Source organism: Nicrophorus vespilloides, unplaced genomic scaffold (genome assembly GCF_001412225.1).
Source record: "Nicrophorus vespilloides isolate i.1.1-1 unplaced genomic scaffold, Nicve_v1.0, whole genome shotgun sequence".
Taxonomy (NCBI): domain Eukaryota; kingdom Metazoa; phylum Arthropoda; class Insecta; order Coleoptera; family Silphidae; genus Nicrophorus; species Nicrophorus vespilloides.
In genome coordinates, this window is record NW_017096512.1 from 383,650 (window position 1) to 399,717 (window position 16,068).

The window sequence follows — 16,068 nt, forward strand, 5'->3', positions numbered from 1 at the left end:
TCCTAATATCGTTCAAAGTCAACAATATTTGTGTAAATTTTATTTTTTTAATCAGAATTAATTTTGGATTTGCAATAAAAACATCTTATTGAAAATGTCAACTATATAAATGAAGTTGTCATAATTCTTGACAAGTCAGAAGTGTCATAATTTTTAGTTTGTTTCTTGATATTTTTGACAGAAAAAACAACCTGACGTCTTTGAAAGGTAAAATTCTCGAAATTTAATTTAATTATAAGTTACTATTTTCTACAATTAATTAAAGATAAATTAATTAATGTGCATTAAATTAATTCATCGTTTAGAAATTAATATACAATCAATAATAAATAACGTTTTATTATTAGAACAAATATTGAATATATAGCATAATGCGATCGATCTAATTCAGCGTTCATCGTGTTTGGAATAAAGATGTCCACATGAAGGAATTTCTTAAGATTGATAAATAATTCATGGACGCACTCGGACATTAATTATAAACATGAAATACTTGTTTTCCGTCACATTAGACTGCATTGGGTCGATGATATTACGTAAATAAAAAAAAATATGAATAATTTAAACACGAAAACTTTGGGCACCGAAAGACACAAATAATTGGATAACGTGGGCAGCGTGCGGGTGTAAACGACCAATATTATTACATTATTTAGATATATTTCTTAAGAGCAGATAGTTAAATAATAATTAGATTTTGCAATTTCTTCTATAAAAAAAATTTAATTTATTTTTTATTAGTCAATTAGAACAAATAACTAGTATATATTAATTTATATATATTATATTATATAAAATTATGGTTAAAATAATGGATTAGGGCTGTGTAGGATTATTTTCGATAAACAATGATGACAGATGACATTGACAACCAGTTTGGAACATGAAAGAGCACTGTCATCCACCCTTCGAAGCATAATGTATGCTAAGTAGGGCTTTAGGAATGCATATATGATGAATTCACTATTATATGAAACGAAAATTAAATTGGTTCTTCTCAAAAATATAAATAAATGTTGTTAATCTCGATGACTAACGTCAATTAGAATAAACATCTGATTCATATTATTTTTTATGTTGGTATCGGTGCATAAAATAGATACACCAGAAAATGTATTAAATACAGTTTAAGGATATATATATGAATCTTTCGATAATCAATATCATCTGACAGTATTTTCATCTGGAAGAGCTTCGAATGATAATCTATACCAAGAACTGGATAAAGGTGATTATTCGAAAAAAATATTGTCAAAGAAAACGAAGATTAAAAAGTCTCTTCTTAAAAACATAAATGAGTGATTCAAAGCGTTTCTTGTTAATCTCTTTGATTAACACCAATTAGAACAAAATTTCTGATTCATATTTATTTTTAAGTTGGTATCGCTGAATTTAAATTGAAACAACTGAATGTATTGATAGAAGAATGAAGTAGAATAAACAATATTTTTTTAAAACATGGATCAAGGTAGTGTAGGAGTATTTCGATAAACAATGTCATCTGACAATTATTAACAGTAGTGTCGTTCATCCTTCGAAGAACAATATGTGTGTGTTGCTGTCCAGTTTTAAACGATTTGCTGTGAGTATTATATGAGTTCGATTCTTCGGTTCCGTCTCGTCTACCAGAGGTAGTAGTAGATGCGAGTGACTTGCAGTTTCAGCGTGGTCGAGGCGCGCCTTCTCTTGTCCCCGTTGTGGCCTATGCCCACACGAAGACATTGTTTGGTGTTTTTGGTCTTAAATCCGCTTGAGGTCCCTGCAGATGCTGCGCTTGTCAATTAATCAGATCTTTATTGCCTTCCCTGCCCTGTTACAGGCTAATTAATATTAATAGCTTCGGACCATATTTATAACAAGTCCAGATACTATTTGTAGGAAAGACTATGAATCATGCTACTACTACTACTACAACTACTACCACGAGCAGGACCGGCGCCAGTGTTGATTCAGTCCTGGACAAACATGCATTTCAAGCCCACACAACATGAATTTGTATTTTTTTAAATTTGCCGCCCTGGGTCAATGCCTACTTGGTCCATTTGGCATATTCCGGTTTGAAAATTATACAATTCTCTTTTTGTGTTTTCTTCGATTAGTCCGGTTTTAAATAAGACTATGCGAGGTATTGCTGTATATATGTTATCTTGGCATTCCCCCAGAAGAATCAGCTTTAATCTATGGAATGAGCCAAAACAATGAAATGATTCTAATAAGTGTTACGTAACAAACGGAGTGACGATGCGATTAGTTTCACGTGCAATTTACTAATGTATTATTCCATTGTTGCAGCATCGAATGGGCCAATTAAGGAACACATTAGCGATGTGGAATACGTGAAGCCAATGAAGATAAGCCCGTTACCACTGAACAATCACGATCTGCTCTACGATCAATTGAGAAATCACATAGGTAATCGTTATTCGCGAAAATCGGATTCGTTCCGGCGTTTCGCACGCATTAATTTTGATTGTATGTGTTTTTTTCAGATGAATCTCCTAATAATAAGCATCACAGCGGCCACTTCAGAAGTAAAAGTGCAGAGGTTTGGGACCCTCATCCGCGCTATGAGATTGACGCGTTTGGTAAAAAATTAGAGCTTGTTCTGATATATAACGATAAATTTGTTTCACAAAATTTAAATGTAATTCACATATCGATCGCATCCCGTCGGACACAAAGCGCTTAACTCTTGCTCTTTCTGTTCGCGACCACAGGTGATCCACGTGTGGGAGAATTACACGCAAAGGATAAGGCACGATCCGAGGAGCTCCGGATGTTATTACTCTGGCAACATCAGCGATGATCCCCATTCTATGGTCGCCGTCTCCTTGTGTCATGGAATGGTGAGTACTCTGAAACAACAATATTTTCAATTCTCTAAAGCAGTGTTTCCCAACGTGGGGAATTCGAAAATGGACACATCTATAATTTAAACGTATAGCGTACTATGTATATGTTACGTAGGGGAAATAAGAATTTTAGAAATGCAAAAAAACAGGCTGGGAACCACTGCTCTAAAGCGAATATTCCTTCCGCCTTTTACTCATATATTAAATTGTTGTTATTAGTATGATTTCATTGCATACAAGTAATATTTTAACCATAAAATAAGACAAAAAATTGCAACAATTCTTCCTTGTGCTTTGAGCATTCTGAAACTACTAGGATTTATTACAATTTACGGTAGTCTAAGACAAACCTCAAGCAAAATTGAATAGAGAATAAAACTTTCTATGGTCCAATTACGTAATTTATAGTAAGTTGGTACAATTATTATTTTTATTACCATAATTTTATGAGAATGAAATTTTATTGAATAAGAATTATGAGAATGAAAATGTAATTGAATAAATATAATGCATGTAAATGTATAAATAAATAACGTTTGTCATAATATATCGAAATGGGAATGGCAATAATAGAGAAATATTGAAAACTTATTAAATCTAACTGTTATAATTTTCCTTTAAATCATTATGTGAATTTGTTAGCAAATGATTGAGTGAGATGGAAATAATTTTCTAATTACATAATTTCCATTGTTGACAGTTACTTAATTTAAAAACTATTAATTAAATATTAATTGAATTATGCACACATTTCTACGTGCACAGTTTATATAACAAATTAAAGTTTTAATTAATAATCGGAAGGTATCAAGTTGTTAATCACGTCAGAATTAAACGTTAATTAATTATACTGCTTGATCGAATACATTTCCTGTAATAAAGTCATGTAACCGATTACGCAACTTCTGTATTAATAATATAGTTATATGAAGAAACAATCATCAATCGTTGGGGCGCAAGTAATAGTTTTTTTTTGTAGAGAGGGCGCAAATTAAATATTTGTCCGAAGACATAAGAATAATGCAATATAAATTGTTAATTCATTAAGAAAATAACGATTATTTTTTTCTATTTTCTATGATTAAAATTGGAGGATTATTCAAACACCGTTAATGGTTTCATTGAATTGAATCGAGGTTATTGTCTAACCATGATGAGTGCACAGATGAAAGCCTCCTTTGACGAACCTAAACATATTTATAACACATTAAGCAACAATATAATACACATAAAACTACAGTTGAACACCCGACGTACATAAAAAAAATATATATATCAACGATTACACAATTAATCGTAGATTGAATTCGTCACCCACGGACGTCGCGTTGATGATTCCATACTTTATTCATTTTTTATTGCTTCCATGCAAGCAACTATCTATCTCGAAACATGTTAGATAAGTGTTAAGTAAAACAAAATCTTGTAACACTTCGATACAACCTACTGTTTCCACTTTAAGAATACTACTTAATATCCAATAATTCGCCGGTATTCAGTGTCGCCAATATCCCGCACTGTTTGAAATCGGAATAAACGAGGACTTTAAAATACACAAAAAGTGTATGAAGCGAAATGTGTGTATTGTTTTTATTTTGTTCAATTAAAATTTTACATTTTACAAAGTTAATCCATAGCTGTACTATGCGAAGCATTATTTTCAATTCTGATCATGGGATCACACGAATTTTAGATCAAGAAAACTTATGCTAACACAAAGATTATTTATTTTATCGATTGAAATTAACGATCAAAGATTCGAGTACGCACATTTCAAACAATCAACTTCTGTCATAACTCAAAGTAACATTCAAATTCAATTTCGCAACCTCTACATTCTTTTGATTTATACGAAACTTATATTTTTTTTTGTATGTGTACTGGCAAAATTTTAAATTTACACTCTGGGAATCCAACCAGATATTTTTGTCTCACGTATTGAAAATCCGTTTATTTTGTCTTGGATGAACTTATGTACATTAAACGTTGCCAAATAAAATCTTATTAATTATAAGATCTAACATCAAATATCATAGACTTATTGTAAAAAAATTATTTACATACGGAAATTTCAAATATATTTGTTGTAAAATATTTATTTTGACTGCAGCAAAAGTTTGTTGTATTCCAACGCAAATTACATGGAAACATGTTTAACATTGTGTACGCAAGTTTGTTGACTTTTTAAAACTTATAAATATGAATTATGGACCATCGTTCGAGCTAAAATTATATGTAATTTGAGAAGAGGTTTTACTTTATTTGTTTCCTCTTATATTTCACGTCTTCTCGTTGCTTTTTATATTCGATATTGCAAAGAAAACATATATTTCTTGAAATGCGGCGTATTTTGAAAATAGCAATGCATATAAATTATATATTTAAACGGACCGAAGAGACTGTTGAATATAACGGTGAGTCAAATCCGTTTTCTTGGTAAATTGAAGGAAAATAATTAAAATCTGTTTCGTTTCGCGTCTCACGAAAATAATTTGTATAAATTCCGAGATGTGGAAATCATTTTAATTTTAATACAGTTATTTTTCTTCAAATAAATCTTTTTTATGAGCATTCCCCCTGCACATTATTCGCCTTGAATCAAGACCAATTTCATCAATGTTCATTTTCACTTTAAAAAATAAACGGTTTTAGAATTTTTTTTTTTAAATAATATATAAAATGAAACAATAAAACATATTTCTATTAAGCAACACCTCGCATAGGGCGGATTCGATTTGTCCGGATTCAGTATAGTCCGGTTTTTAGAACAAACTAGTTTTAAATAGAGCAAAATAAAGAGTCTAGTCTCTTTTTGTGCGGTTTACTTTTGTTTGAATGTATTTCCTCGATTAATCCGGTTTCAAATAATGCTGTACTCTATACAAATCAATAACAAAGACCGAAATAATAAATATACACACAATTTTTCATATTATTTAACATAATTATTAGTATTTCATTTAGTATTTTTCTTATGAAAATATGATTCTAACTAAGAACAACTTATGCTTGAAATTTAAAATATTCTCTACTTTACCCTATTCTCAAAACTTGATACACATTTCCAAATATATAATTGAGTTTCCATCAATATACAATATTTATAAAACAAAATCTATATTAAAATATATAATAATCAATTTCGGGTAGATGTCAAGTGATAAACAAGAATAAAATAATATGCTATAAAAGTTTACGCATTAAATGTTCAGGTTTTATGTTTGTTTTTGGTTGCTGCAGTATATAAATTGCGAATTATATTTCGAATGGTTTTACAATTAATTTTTTATTCTCTTTCCATCGAAACTTAAAAGCTGCAAGTTTTTATGTGTTCCTCAAAGTCTATAAATGAATGTAATTAAAAAAATTTAAAAAATTGTTTTGTATATAAAAGCTGGATGACTACATGAAATGTAAACTGTTGACTAAATTACAACTGATTCATGGATAGTAAAATGAATCAGAGATATAGGTATTTCTATCCAAAAGAAACCATTTAAGTGCCCAGGTGGTCCGCGTGGTTATGGAGATTTGTGGAAGCCGCATTGACAGTTTACGGTTTCGTTCCTTTCAGGAATCGAGCGGAAGAAACATCTGAGCGGAGAGAGAGAAAAGAAAGGCGTTTTATTTTGTATTGCCTAAACAAATCTCTGTTGCGCTCCGAACGATTCGGCTTTAATCTGAAGAAGTCGTAAACGCTAATAGTGAGTTATACACAACAGCTAAAGGATGGGAGTGAAATTATAGCCGTATGCACGCACACACACACACAATACACGAAAATAAAATTGAAAACCTGGAAACGATGTTTGGGTTATTGTAAACATCTCCGCCGGGACACGATTACCCTCAAATTCGTTCTATAAACATGTAACAGCAACTTCAACACGAATGCATTGTACGCGCTCCGTTGCGCTGGTTCGCCCACGGATAGCAATAGTGTGCCCACTCCTTCATTTGAATAACGGCTCTAAATTAGTGTAGTGTACATGGACATGCGCTTGTTGTGCCGAGCGAAGAAAGTGGTTACGCAAGTTCGGCTCTCCTGATAGCGCAGGATAAACATTTATATTACTTAATTTGTTTATAATCCTCGGGACAACATTGAGCAAAGATTCTTCTGTTGTACCACGACAGTACAGTTAGCCGTATTGCGCAAATGGTTCTCTTTTTTTTATTTAAAGAATATAAAAGGAACACGTGCGCTTTCAACATTTTATAATCCTGCAGACTAATTTCGTTCATTCAAATGTGGATGTCCGTCCATTAGTGCCTTTGCGATATGCGGCAATCAATTCATTAGTACCGTTCTTTAGAACTCTTTTATCCAAACTTTTCCTACAGGATGATTGAAGATGAAAAGAGAAAAGGCTTAATTTTTATTGCCCATTTATTTTTACAGCGTAAATCATACGGTTTATTATTTATTTTCTCTCATTTATTTTTAATTTGCACAATTGCAGATGGCACATTTTTATTATTTATCTCACTCTTTACTCTAAGTAAAATAACTAATATTGAATATTCAACTTTTTTTAAAAGAAATTTTTGTAAAATATTTTAAAATAATTTAAATTATTATTGAAGTTAAGTCAAAATAGTTTGTTTATATTAATTAATAACATATAGTTCGGCATTGATCAATCCGGATTCAGTATAATTTCATTTTTTTTAAATAAATTCTCATAAATTACACAAAACTTATTGTTTTGTTCATTTATACTGTAAAGTCTCCTATTGTGCGGGTTATTTCCATTTTATTTAGTTCCTCAATTAGTCCGGTTTCAAACAGTTCAGGAACCTTTTAACAGCACTATGCGAGGTTTTGTTGTAAATTATTACATTTAATTATTAATTACAAATTGGTATTCATTAATTATTTATTGAATTAGAAATGAAAATTTGAAAATATTAGTTATATTTAGAGTAAAAGACTCTGGTCAATATCCCAAGTTCAGTTATACTATTATTTTTATAATGAATATTATACAAATTCATAAATAATTGCAGACAAATAAAATACGAATGAATGAATGAATAATTGCGAATAATTGTGTCTTGTCTATATTAATTTCGTTGTAATTGAAACAGGTCTACGTGTACTATTTATATGTACATTTAACTATTTCAAATAAACCCATGTTATTCCTGTGTGGTGTACAACATTTTACTTTATTTTTTTGAAATTGGCTCACGCAATAGTAACGAGTCTCGATAATACACGTAAAAGCACTCAACTGAAGGACAACCTACTAACAAACACAGATATCCGCTGTTGTGCATGTAACAAATGCATTTTCTTATATCTGCGCAATCTGACCTTTGATTTACACTTACCATTTTTTTTTCACCCCAACTGCAAATCTCTCTTGCAAATACAAAGACAAACTTGTTTTTTTTGTAGTTATTTCCTTTGTAATAATATATGTTACATTGAAATTCATGAAATTGCAAATTTTTCAAAATTGAATAAACCAAACGTAATTTTATTGATGAAAACTCTAATAAACTAGTTCTTAAGATCATGCATTTTTTGTAATGAAAAATTCAATTTCATAATTGGATTTTCTTAACTTTGTTAATAGAAAATCTCTTGAATGTTTACAAATCCAATGCAAATACAAATCAACTTTTGATATTTTCCTTTTTAACTTATATATTGAGATTTGTAAAGCTGCAAGTATTAAAACCTGAATACTCCAATTAACTAGATCTGAAGACTTTTATAATTGGATTTTCGTAATTTCGTTATTGGAAAATAATCTATCCAATGTTTACAATTGTCATCAAAGATCTTCTGCAAATACAAACTAACATTTTTGTTATTTCCTTTATAACCTAAATATTGAGATTCATAAAACTTCAAGTATTCAAATCTTAATGCTCTAATAAAGAAGATGTGAAGAACATGCATTATTTTTGTAGTCATAAAATACAATTTTATAGTTGAATATTCTTAATTTTGTTATTGAAAAATCTATCCAATGTTTGCAAATATAAGTTTCATTGAGATTTATAAAATTGCAAAATAATTGAATGTTTTATTTATCTGCTTATGGTAACTATATAATTTAATAAATGAATTTGCATATAGAATTGAATAGATAATTGTTGGAAAATATTGTGGAGATGCATGCAATGATTTGAATGTATGTAAATTGAATTTCGTATTTTTTTTTTATGTTGGAAACATTTTCCAATACATCCGCGCGGAGGTTGTAAATCGTTTTCACATTTACACATCCCACATGACTACGGTGCAATTACCTCCTCTCCTTTTTTTTTGTCTTCCTCTCACACCCACGTCCATACAGCATCAATCACTCTCCCTTTCTTTCGAGCGCTTTCAATTTTAAAACAGAATCTCTATGTAACCAATCATCGTCCGACGAAGCGTTGCACCCTTCGCAACTAAATTACGTTCACGCTTCGATTCATCCTCTCAATTGCAACGTTAAGTCAAACAAATCTTAAGCGTTTGTGTGTTTGCTTAAGCTCAATACGGAATCCATTTATTTTCATCGTGCGTACTCCAGTTTTCTGGGATGCTGCACGTAAACTATTTACATCAAGTTTGTGAGATCTGGGTCGATTTATTCTAGGCAAAATGAGAGAAATTAGAGTTGGAAAAGTGCATGACGCTCTTCGTAGGTGTATCGAAATCCAGATGTATTTTCGTTCCTCTCGTTACCTGAGCTGTTTTTTTTTTTTGTTGTATCGTTTTTTTCTTGGGCCATTAATTTGTTTCATAGTTGAGAGGAGAAGGTGTAAAACTATTGTTTAGTCTGGTCGCGTGAGTGAGGCGCGACACGATGATAAATAAACTCCCAGTTCAATCACATCGGATACTACACCAATAACCGCAAATAACGTCATACACAAATAAATGCACGTATTTGTGATCACTCCATTCATTTATTTTTTTTTGTGTCGTTTCGCGATTCGCAAAAGTGTTTAGTCTGTGCACTTATTAATTATTTTTTTAATGCATTTAATGAACGTTCTTGATTCATCCAGTATATTAGCAAGTAAGGTGTCAAAATTGAATTATAAATTTCTTTTTGAAGAAAAATAATATTATTTTAATGAAACTACACTTATTATAAGTGTATTTCAAATACACTGCACTACCGTTGCGCTATGTAAACGCAGCTTAAAGGTGGTCGCTTCTGGGCGGTCAACCCATTACCGGAATATTGACTTCATTGAGGTAATCTAACACCTGGCAATACGAGGTCGGTCGTTGTCTTGCATAATAATGAAATCGTAACTCACGAATATTACAACTACATTTTTTCATTGTTATTATTTCCTCGGCGATATTTTCTCGAAAGAAATTTGCATGCAGGATTTCCTACTAATAAGGATTGCGCGTCTATGCGTGGTACTTAGCGTCATCGTCTCATACTCGTAAGTTCACTTAGATTGGTCGCGTATTTTCGGCATCAAGGATACGCGATTCAATATTCTGATCACCTGTAATTTGCTGAGTCAAAAAATAAATTAAATTGAATATTTCGTTGCTGTTTAGGAGATTAAATTAGAAATTGTAGGAAAATCCTTTTCTAATCGTTTCGAAATCCGTTTTTCTATTACAATCAAAGAAAAAAAGGCGGATATGTATTGTTTGAGTTATGCTAATCGCGTGATTATGAACAAAAGATAATCCATAATTTGTTTTAATCGTGACCTATTTTTTTGTGTGTAAATATCAAATTGTTGATTTTATTGTAATTTTAAATTGTTAATAAGTTTGAGGAATTGTATTAAATGTTTGAAAATTTAGACAGGATACATAAAAACGAGCGATTGGACGTATTACATCGAGCCGGCGGAGGATTTCAAAGACAACGCTGTTATGAGTACGATTTTGCATGTGATCAGGAGAAGTCCCATTGGTGTCGGGAATATCGACGACTACAGCGATGCAGATCATTGTGAAACCCATCAAAGTATGTTCCATTCTATTTGTTGATTGAGAGATTTCAAAAAAAGAGTTTTAACAAATTGTAGGTGATCGTGAAGAAGAAAACGTCTTGTTCGACGAGGATGTGATCGAAGTGAATCATTCGGTCAAGAAGCGAAGTATAATGCCGTATGGTAGAGTCCACGTGGAACACAATGTGCAACCTTACATAATCGAAATCGTCGTTGTTGCTGACAAGAAAATGGCTCAATACCACAAGAACGAAAGTATGCTGAGGGATTACATCCTGACGCTGATGTCGCACGTAATTTAATATTTTCTCTATATTGTTCTAAAAACCTTTTAAGTATACAGTTTTCAGGTAGCACTGTTATTTAAAGACGCCACCATAGGTAATCCGATAACGCTGGCCGTCGTCGACATCATCATCCACAACGAGGAGAAGGACGATCGCATGACATCTCAAAGTAACTATATCTATATTTTCTGCGACAAGTTGAGCGTTAACTCTGTTCTAAATTCTTGGTATATTAGTGATGCTGAACAATTTCTGTTTGTTCAAACAAAATCACACTAAGAAGCACGACGTGGCGCTCCTATTAACCAGAGGTATGATTTGTAAGAGCGCTTCCAGAAAGGTATGTAACACTCTGGGTGTAGCCGAGGTGGGATCCATGTGCACCGATTCGAATTGCGCCATAGTCAGAGATAAGGGTTTATCCACTTCATACACCATTGCGCACGAGCTTGGACATGTGCTCAGGTGTGTCCCTTAAGTTTGCAATTGAAATTGACTTATTTATTTACAACTTTTTGCTATGTTACACAGCATGCCCCACGACGACGACGATAAATGCAAAAATTACAATGTGGAAACCAAAAACAACTACATCATGAGCAAGGTCCTGCACAACGATACTAAACCGTGGCATTGGTCGAAGTGTTCCAAGCACTTTCTCACCGAGTTCTTAGAGTAAATTATCTACAAAAAATCAGGAAATATCTGGATTAAAATAATTATAATGTTTTTGCAGTTCTCCTAGATCTTTCTGTTTGAACAATATACCAAAAACATTCATGGAAAAGAAACAACTCGGAGACACAATAGAATTTCCTGGTGAATCCTTTGAAGGTAACAAACAGTGCGAGTTGGAATTCGGAGCTCGCTCGAGAATATGCTCTTTTATGGTAATTTCAATGTCTTAACTACTTGCAGTTGAATAATGTTAAATTGTTATAGCCCTACTGCGGGAGTCTCTGGTGCACCACGGACGAATACGAATCGGACGGCTGTAGAACTCAATACATGCCTTGGGCCGACGGCACGTTTTGTGCGCCAGGAAGGTAATTCTTCTTAATTGTTATAACCTTAAACACAATTTATGCTATTTTCTACTTGCAGGTGGTGCCATCATGGTAAATGCATAGACCAAGACAATAACATCAAAACGCCCATCAACGGATCCTGGGGTAGCTGGCAAAACTGGGGTTCATGCAGCAGAACATGCGGAGGAGGTATCAAGATGAGCATAAGAGAGTGCAATAATCCTCCTCCTGCTTACGGCGGTTCGTACTGCACTGGCGGTCGGACGATGTATGCATCGTGCAACACCCAGCCATGCAAATCTTCCAAGGACGATTTTAGGTAAACGAATCAAATATGTGAATTGATGCCCTATTTTATTCTTATTCTCTTTCCAGACTGATTCAGTGTTCGAAATTTAACAAACAAAACAAAAGTATTCCCGGCCTTGGGGAAAATGTCACCTGGATTCCTAAATATTTAAGTAAGAAATATAGCTATAGCATGATGTTGGTCAATATTAGTGAAATTGCATGTATTTTTGAATAGTGCCGCACTTAAAAGTGGAATACTAAAGAACAGTTTCAATATTATAGCAGACAAGGATGACTATTGCAAACTCTACTGTCGCCCGAATACGTCCAGCGAGTATTACCTGCTTCAAGATAAAGTTATCGATGGTACTAAATGCGGCTTGAACACTTTTGATATTTGCATTAATGGCATATGCAAAAATGCCGGCTGTGATAATACATTGGGTTCCAATGCATCGTTAGGTAAGTGTGATTCAAGCTATCAAACTTTGCAATCAGTTTTGATTCGCATTTAGTTACGAAAGAAATATAATGTCATGTCATAGAGGGCTCTTCAATATTGTTGTTTGTTTTTATTTTATAGATGAATGCGGAATCTGCGAAGGGGACAATAGCACTTGCGAAATCGTCAGCGGCTTCCATAATCTGAGCAGCTTCGGATACAACAGTATTATTAAGATACCAACTGGTAGTTCGAATTTATTGGTGACCCAAAAGAATAACGCGGATGACAATGCGGACGAGAATTATTTGGTTCTTCGCGATAGCATCACGCAGAATTACATATTGAACGGAAATTACGTCATATCGGTGTCGTCCAAGGAATTGGGGTATGGTGGTTTGACTATATTCTACAGTGGTTCCAAAGAAAACGTAGAGTCTCTAAGGACGGAAAGAAATTTTAAACTGACAAAGGACCTGCTGTTGGATGTGCTGAGCGTCGGTAATGTTCGACCGCCGGATATTCAGTACAGATATACAATCAGCAGTAAGAACGCACCTAAGTATGGATGGACATACCAGGAAGATAGAAGATCCACATGCTCTTCCATCTGCGATGGCAAGCAGACCTTGAAGAAAGTGTGTAAGCATCTGGCCAAGAACTTTGTGGTCGAAGATAAAGATTGTAGAGGAATAAGCACCAGCTACGAACCTAAAAATTGCAATACGCATTGCGTACTCCAGTGGACCGTGGTTTCGAAAGGACATTGTTCTGTTCATTGTGGTCAAGGGTGAGTCAAATTATGATCTACTAATGAACGATGCATGTTATTTAAATGGACTATAGAATATTTATCTGAGAAACGTACAATGTTTTCGTTTTAAAATAATATCAACTCATTGCTTTCCAGAAATCGAACACTTACATACAATTGCGTGAAGAAAACATTATCCACCGGAGAGGAAATCACCGTCAACGAGAAACACTGCAGTGCACTGCCTCCATATAATCCATACGAAATTTGCACAGGATCCTGCGATTCAACGTATTGGCGATACAGCGATTGGTCTAAGGTCCGTTGATGTTTAATGATTACTAAATGTATGGTATACTAATTTAATGTTGTTTTAGTGCACGAAGACGTGCGGTGGCGGTAACCAAATGCGGTCAGCCGTATGCACTGACCAGTTCAATAGAAACTTGGACGATTACCAGTGTAACCTCAACAAAAAGGTTCTGAGGCAAAGATGCAACACCAATAAATGTCCGGAATGGAGCATCGAAGATAAATGGTCAACTGTACGTCCATTCTTTTCATTTTTAATTACATATCTTAACAGCAGATTTGTTTAATTGCAGTGTTCTGTTACCTGCGGCCACGGCTACAAAATTCGACAGCATGCTTGTCACATAGATGGACGCGTTATCGATGCGAACCAATGCAACAGAAACGATTTGGGAAAAGTTCGCATGGAATGCTATACAGCGTGTACTGATCCAAATGCGGTGTGGATTACTGATCTGTGGAGCAATTGCAGTTCCCCATGTGGACCGGGAACTCAAACTCGCCAAGTGACTTGCGAGAACAAGGAGTACCAGAGATTGGACGATAATAACTGCAGCCATCTGAAGAAACCCAGTGACTTCCAACACTGCGATAACCAATGCTCTGAAGAGGAGGACAACAATGTCATCAAGTTTTACTGGTGGTTAACGAGTCATTGGTCTGCCGTAAGTTACGAACTTCTATTTTTACGTTTCAATTCTAATCATTTCAAAAGTGTAATAGCTCATGCAGAGGAGGAGTGAAATCTAGGCGTGTTGTTTGCATCAATATGCATCACAAAGAAGTGGACAGTAACAATTGCGATTACCAAAGTCGACCCATCGATCGTGCATCTTGTAATCAGAATATAAAATGCAATTGGGACGTGTCCATGTGGACCGAATGTAATAACAACTGTGAAAAGTATAGATTTGTATCATGTCCATCATCGTACTGTGATCATACCAAGCAACCCAAATCCCGGCGTATTTGCAAGAGATGTCCGGCCAACAGAAACCATATGCAAGATAATCGTTATCGCTGGATTATATATAAATGGAGCGAGGTATGTATTTTATTCCTTTCAGAATTTAAATATACAAATTAATACTGTTTTTACATTTATAGTGTTCGGTGTCATGTGGAAGAGGAGTTAGAAAGCGCGAAGTCAGTTGTGTAGACACGAAATTTGATACCTTCCATAAACACTGCCCAGAAAGTCAAAAACCGAAAACGACTCAGGTGTGCGATATACCCAACTGTAAATATATGATCAGGGGCGATGCAGACTGCAGCGATTCCAATTGCAACGATCTGTACAGATGGGTTCCCGGCAATTGGAGCGGGGTAAAGTATTTTATATAAGTAATAATAGTCGTTAGTAGTATAAGTAGTTTTTAATCGAAGTGATCCACTTGAATGATCTTTTATTCTATTATTATAGTGTACGCATACCTGTGGTAAAATGGGTCGCCAGAAGAGGAACTTAAAATGCATTCGAAAAGCAGACCAAATTCCCGTGGAGAAATGGAGGTGCCCCAAGCATGCTAGACCCAAGCGCAAGAGGAAATGCAATCAGATCAGATGTCGTCACGAGAGCTGCAAAGATGTCAAACATCATTTACAAACTATAGAGAATAAAGATTACGTACTATCCGTAGAGGGTCGTGATGCTTTGTTGTATTGTTACAAGATGGATACGAAAGAACCGGAAGAGTTTATAAGCTTGAAACCGAATACGGAAAATTACGCCGAAATGTATCGAAACCGGCTGAGGGATAGCGAGACCTGTCCTTATAACGGATATCGAATGGATCACTGCGACTGTGTACCATGGGAAGACCAATCTGGATTTACAGTCTTCTGGAAAATTCGTCTGAACATAACGACTATGCAAATAATCCGTAACTACCAATTCTAAAAAATCCTTTTACACTTTTACTGAGCTTCTTTCGTTCCAGCTGATGATTTTACTTTTTCCTCGCAAAAAAAACATTCGGGCAATGTTAAAGTACCATACGGAACTGCCGGAGATTGCTACAGTTCGCAACCAAACTGTATCCAAGGAAGATTTTCGATTGATCTGACCAATACTTCGTTCAGGCTTTCGAGGAACGTTGAGTGGACCGTTGCAGGTTACAAAGCCTCCAAATTAGTGAACTTCGAGGTGAGCATCAACAAGCAA

General features: G+C 34.2%; 1 protein-coding gene across 3 annotated transcripts in view; it reads left to right on the top strand.

Annotated features, from left to right (window-relative positions):
- The window catches only part of LOC108557283 (A disintegrin and metalloproteinase with thrombospondin motifs 20), a 53,814-nt gene that overhangs the window by 37,354 nt on the left and 392 nt on the right, over positions 1 to 16,068 (top strand). Inside the window, exons 3-23 of one of the 3 annotated variants that reach the window (XM_017913732.1) lie at positions 2,293 to 2,412; positions 2,490 to 2,644; positions 2,718 to 2,846; positions 10,639 to 10,804; positions 10,866 to 11,083; positions 11,141 to 11,246; positions 11,314 to 11,542; positions 11,609 to 11,752; positions 11,814 to 11,967; positions 12,020 to 12,123; positions 12,182 to 12,424; positions 12,481 to 12,566; positions 12,679 to 12,858; positions 12,980 to 13,628; positions 13,749 to 13,911; positions 13,970 to 14,137; positions 14,198 to 14,569; positions 14,620 to 14,949; positions 15,012 to 15,230; positions 15,328 to 15,787; positions 15,845 to 16,050. In XM_017913732.1, the coding sequence (XP_017769221.1) occupies positions 2,293 to 2,412; positions 2,490 to 2,644; positions 2,718 to 2,846; positions 10,639 to 10,804; positions 10,866 to 11,083; positions 11,141 to 11,246; positions 11,314 to 11,542; positions 11,609 to 11,752; positions 11,814 to 11,967; positions 12,020 to 12,123; positions 12,182 to 12,424; positions 12,481 to 12,566; positions 12,679 to 12,858; positions 12,980 to 13,628; positions 13,749 to 13,911; positions 13,970 to 14,137; positions 14,198 to 14,569; positions 14,620 to 14,949; positions 15,012 to 15,230; positions 15,328 to 15,787; positions 15,845 to 16,050 (4,601 nt within the window). Of the gene's footprint in view, positions 1 to 2,292; positions 2,413 to 2,489; positions 2,645 to 2,717; positions 2,847 to 10,638; positions 10,805 to 10,865; positions 11,084 to 11,140; positions 11,247 to 11,313; positions 11,543 to 11,608; positions 11,753 to 11,813; positions 11,968 to 12,019; positions 12,124 to 12,181; positions 12,425 to 12,480; positions 12,567 to 12,678; positions 12,859 to 12,979; positions 13,629 to 13,748; positions 13,912 to 13,969; positions 14,138 to 14,197; positions 14,570 to 14,619; positions 14,950 to 15,011; positions 15,231 to 15,327; positions 15,788 to 15,844; positions 16,051 to 16,068 lie in introns of those variants that run through there. The other 2 variants (XM_017913733.1, XM_017913734.1) reach the window with 2 other exon arrangements.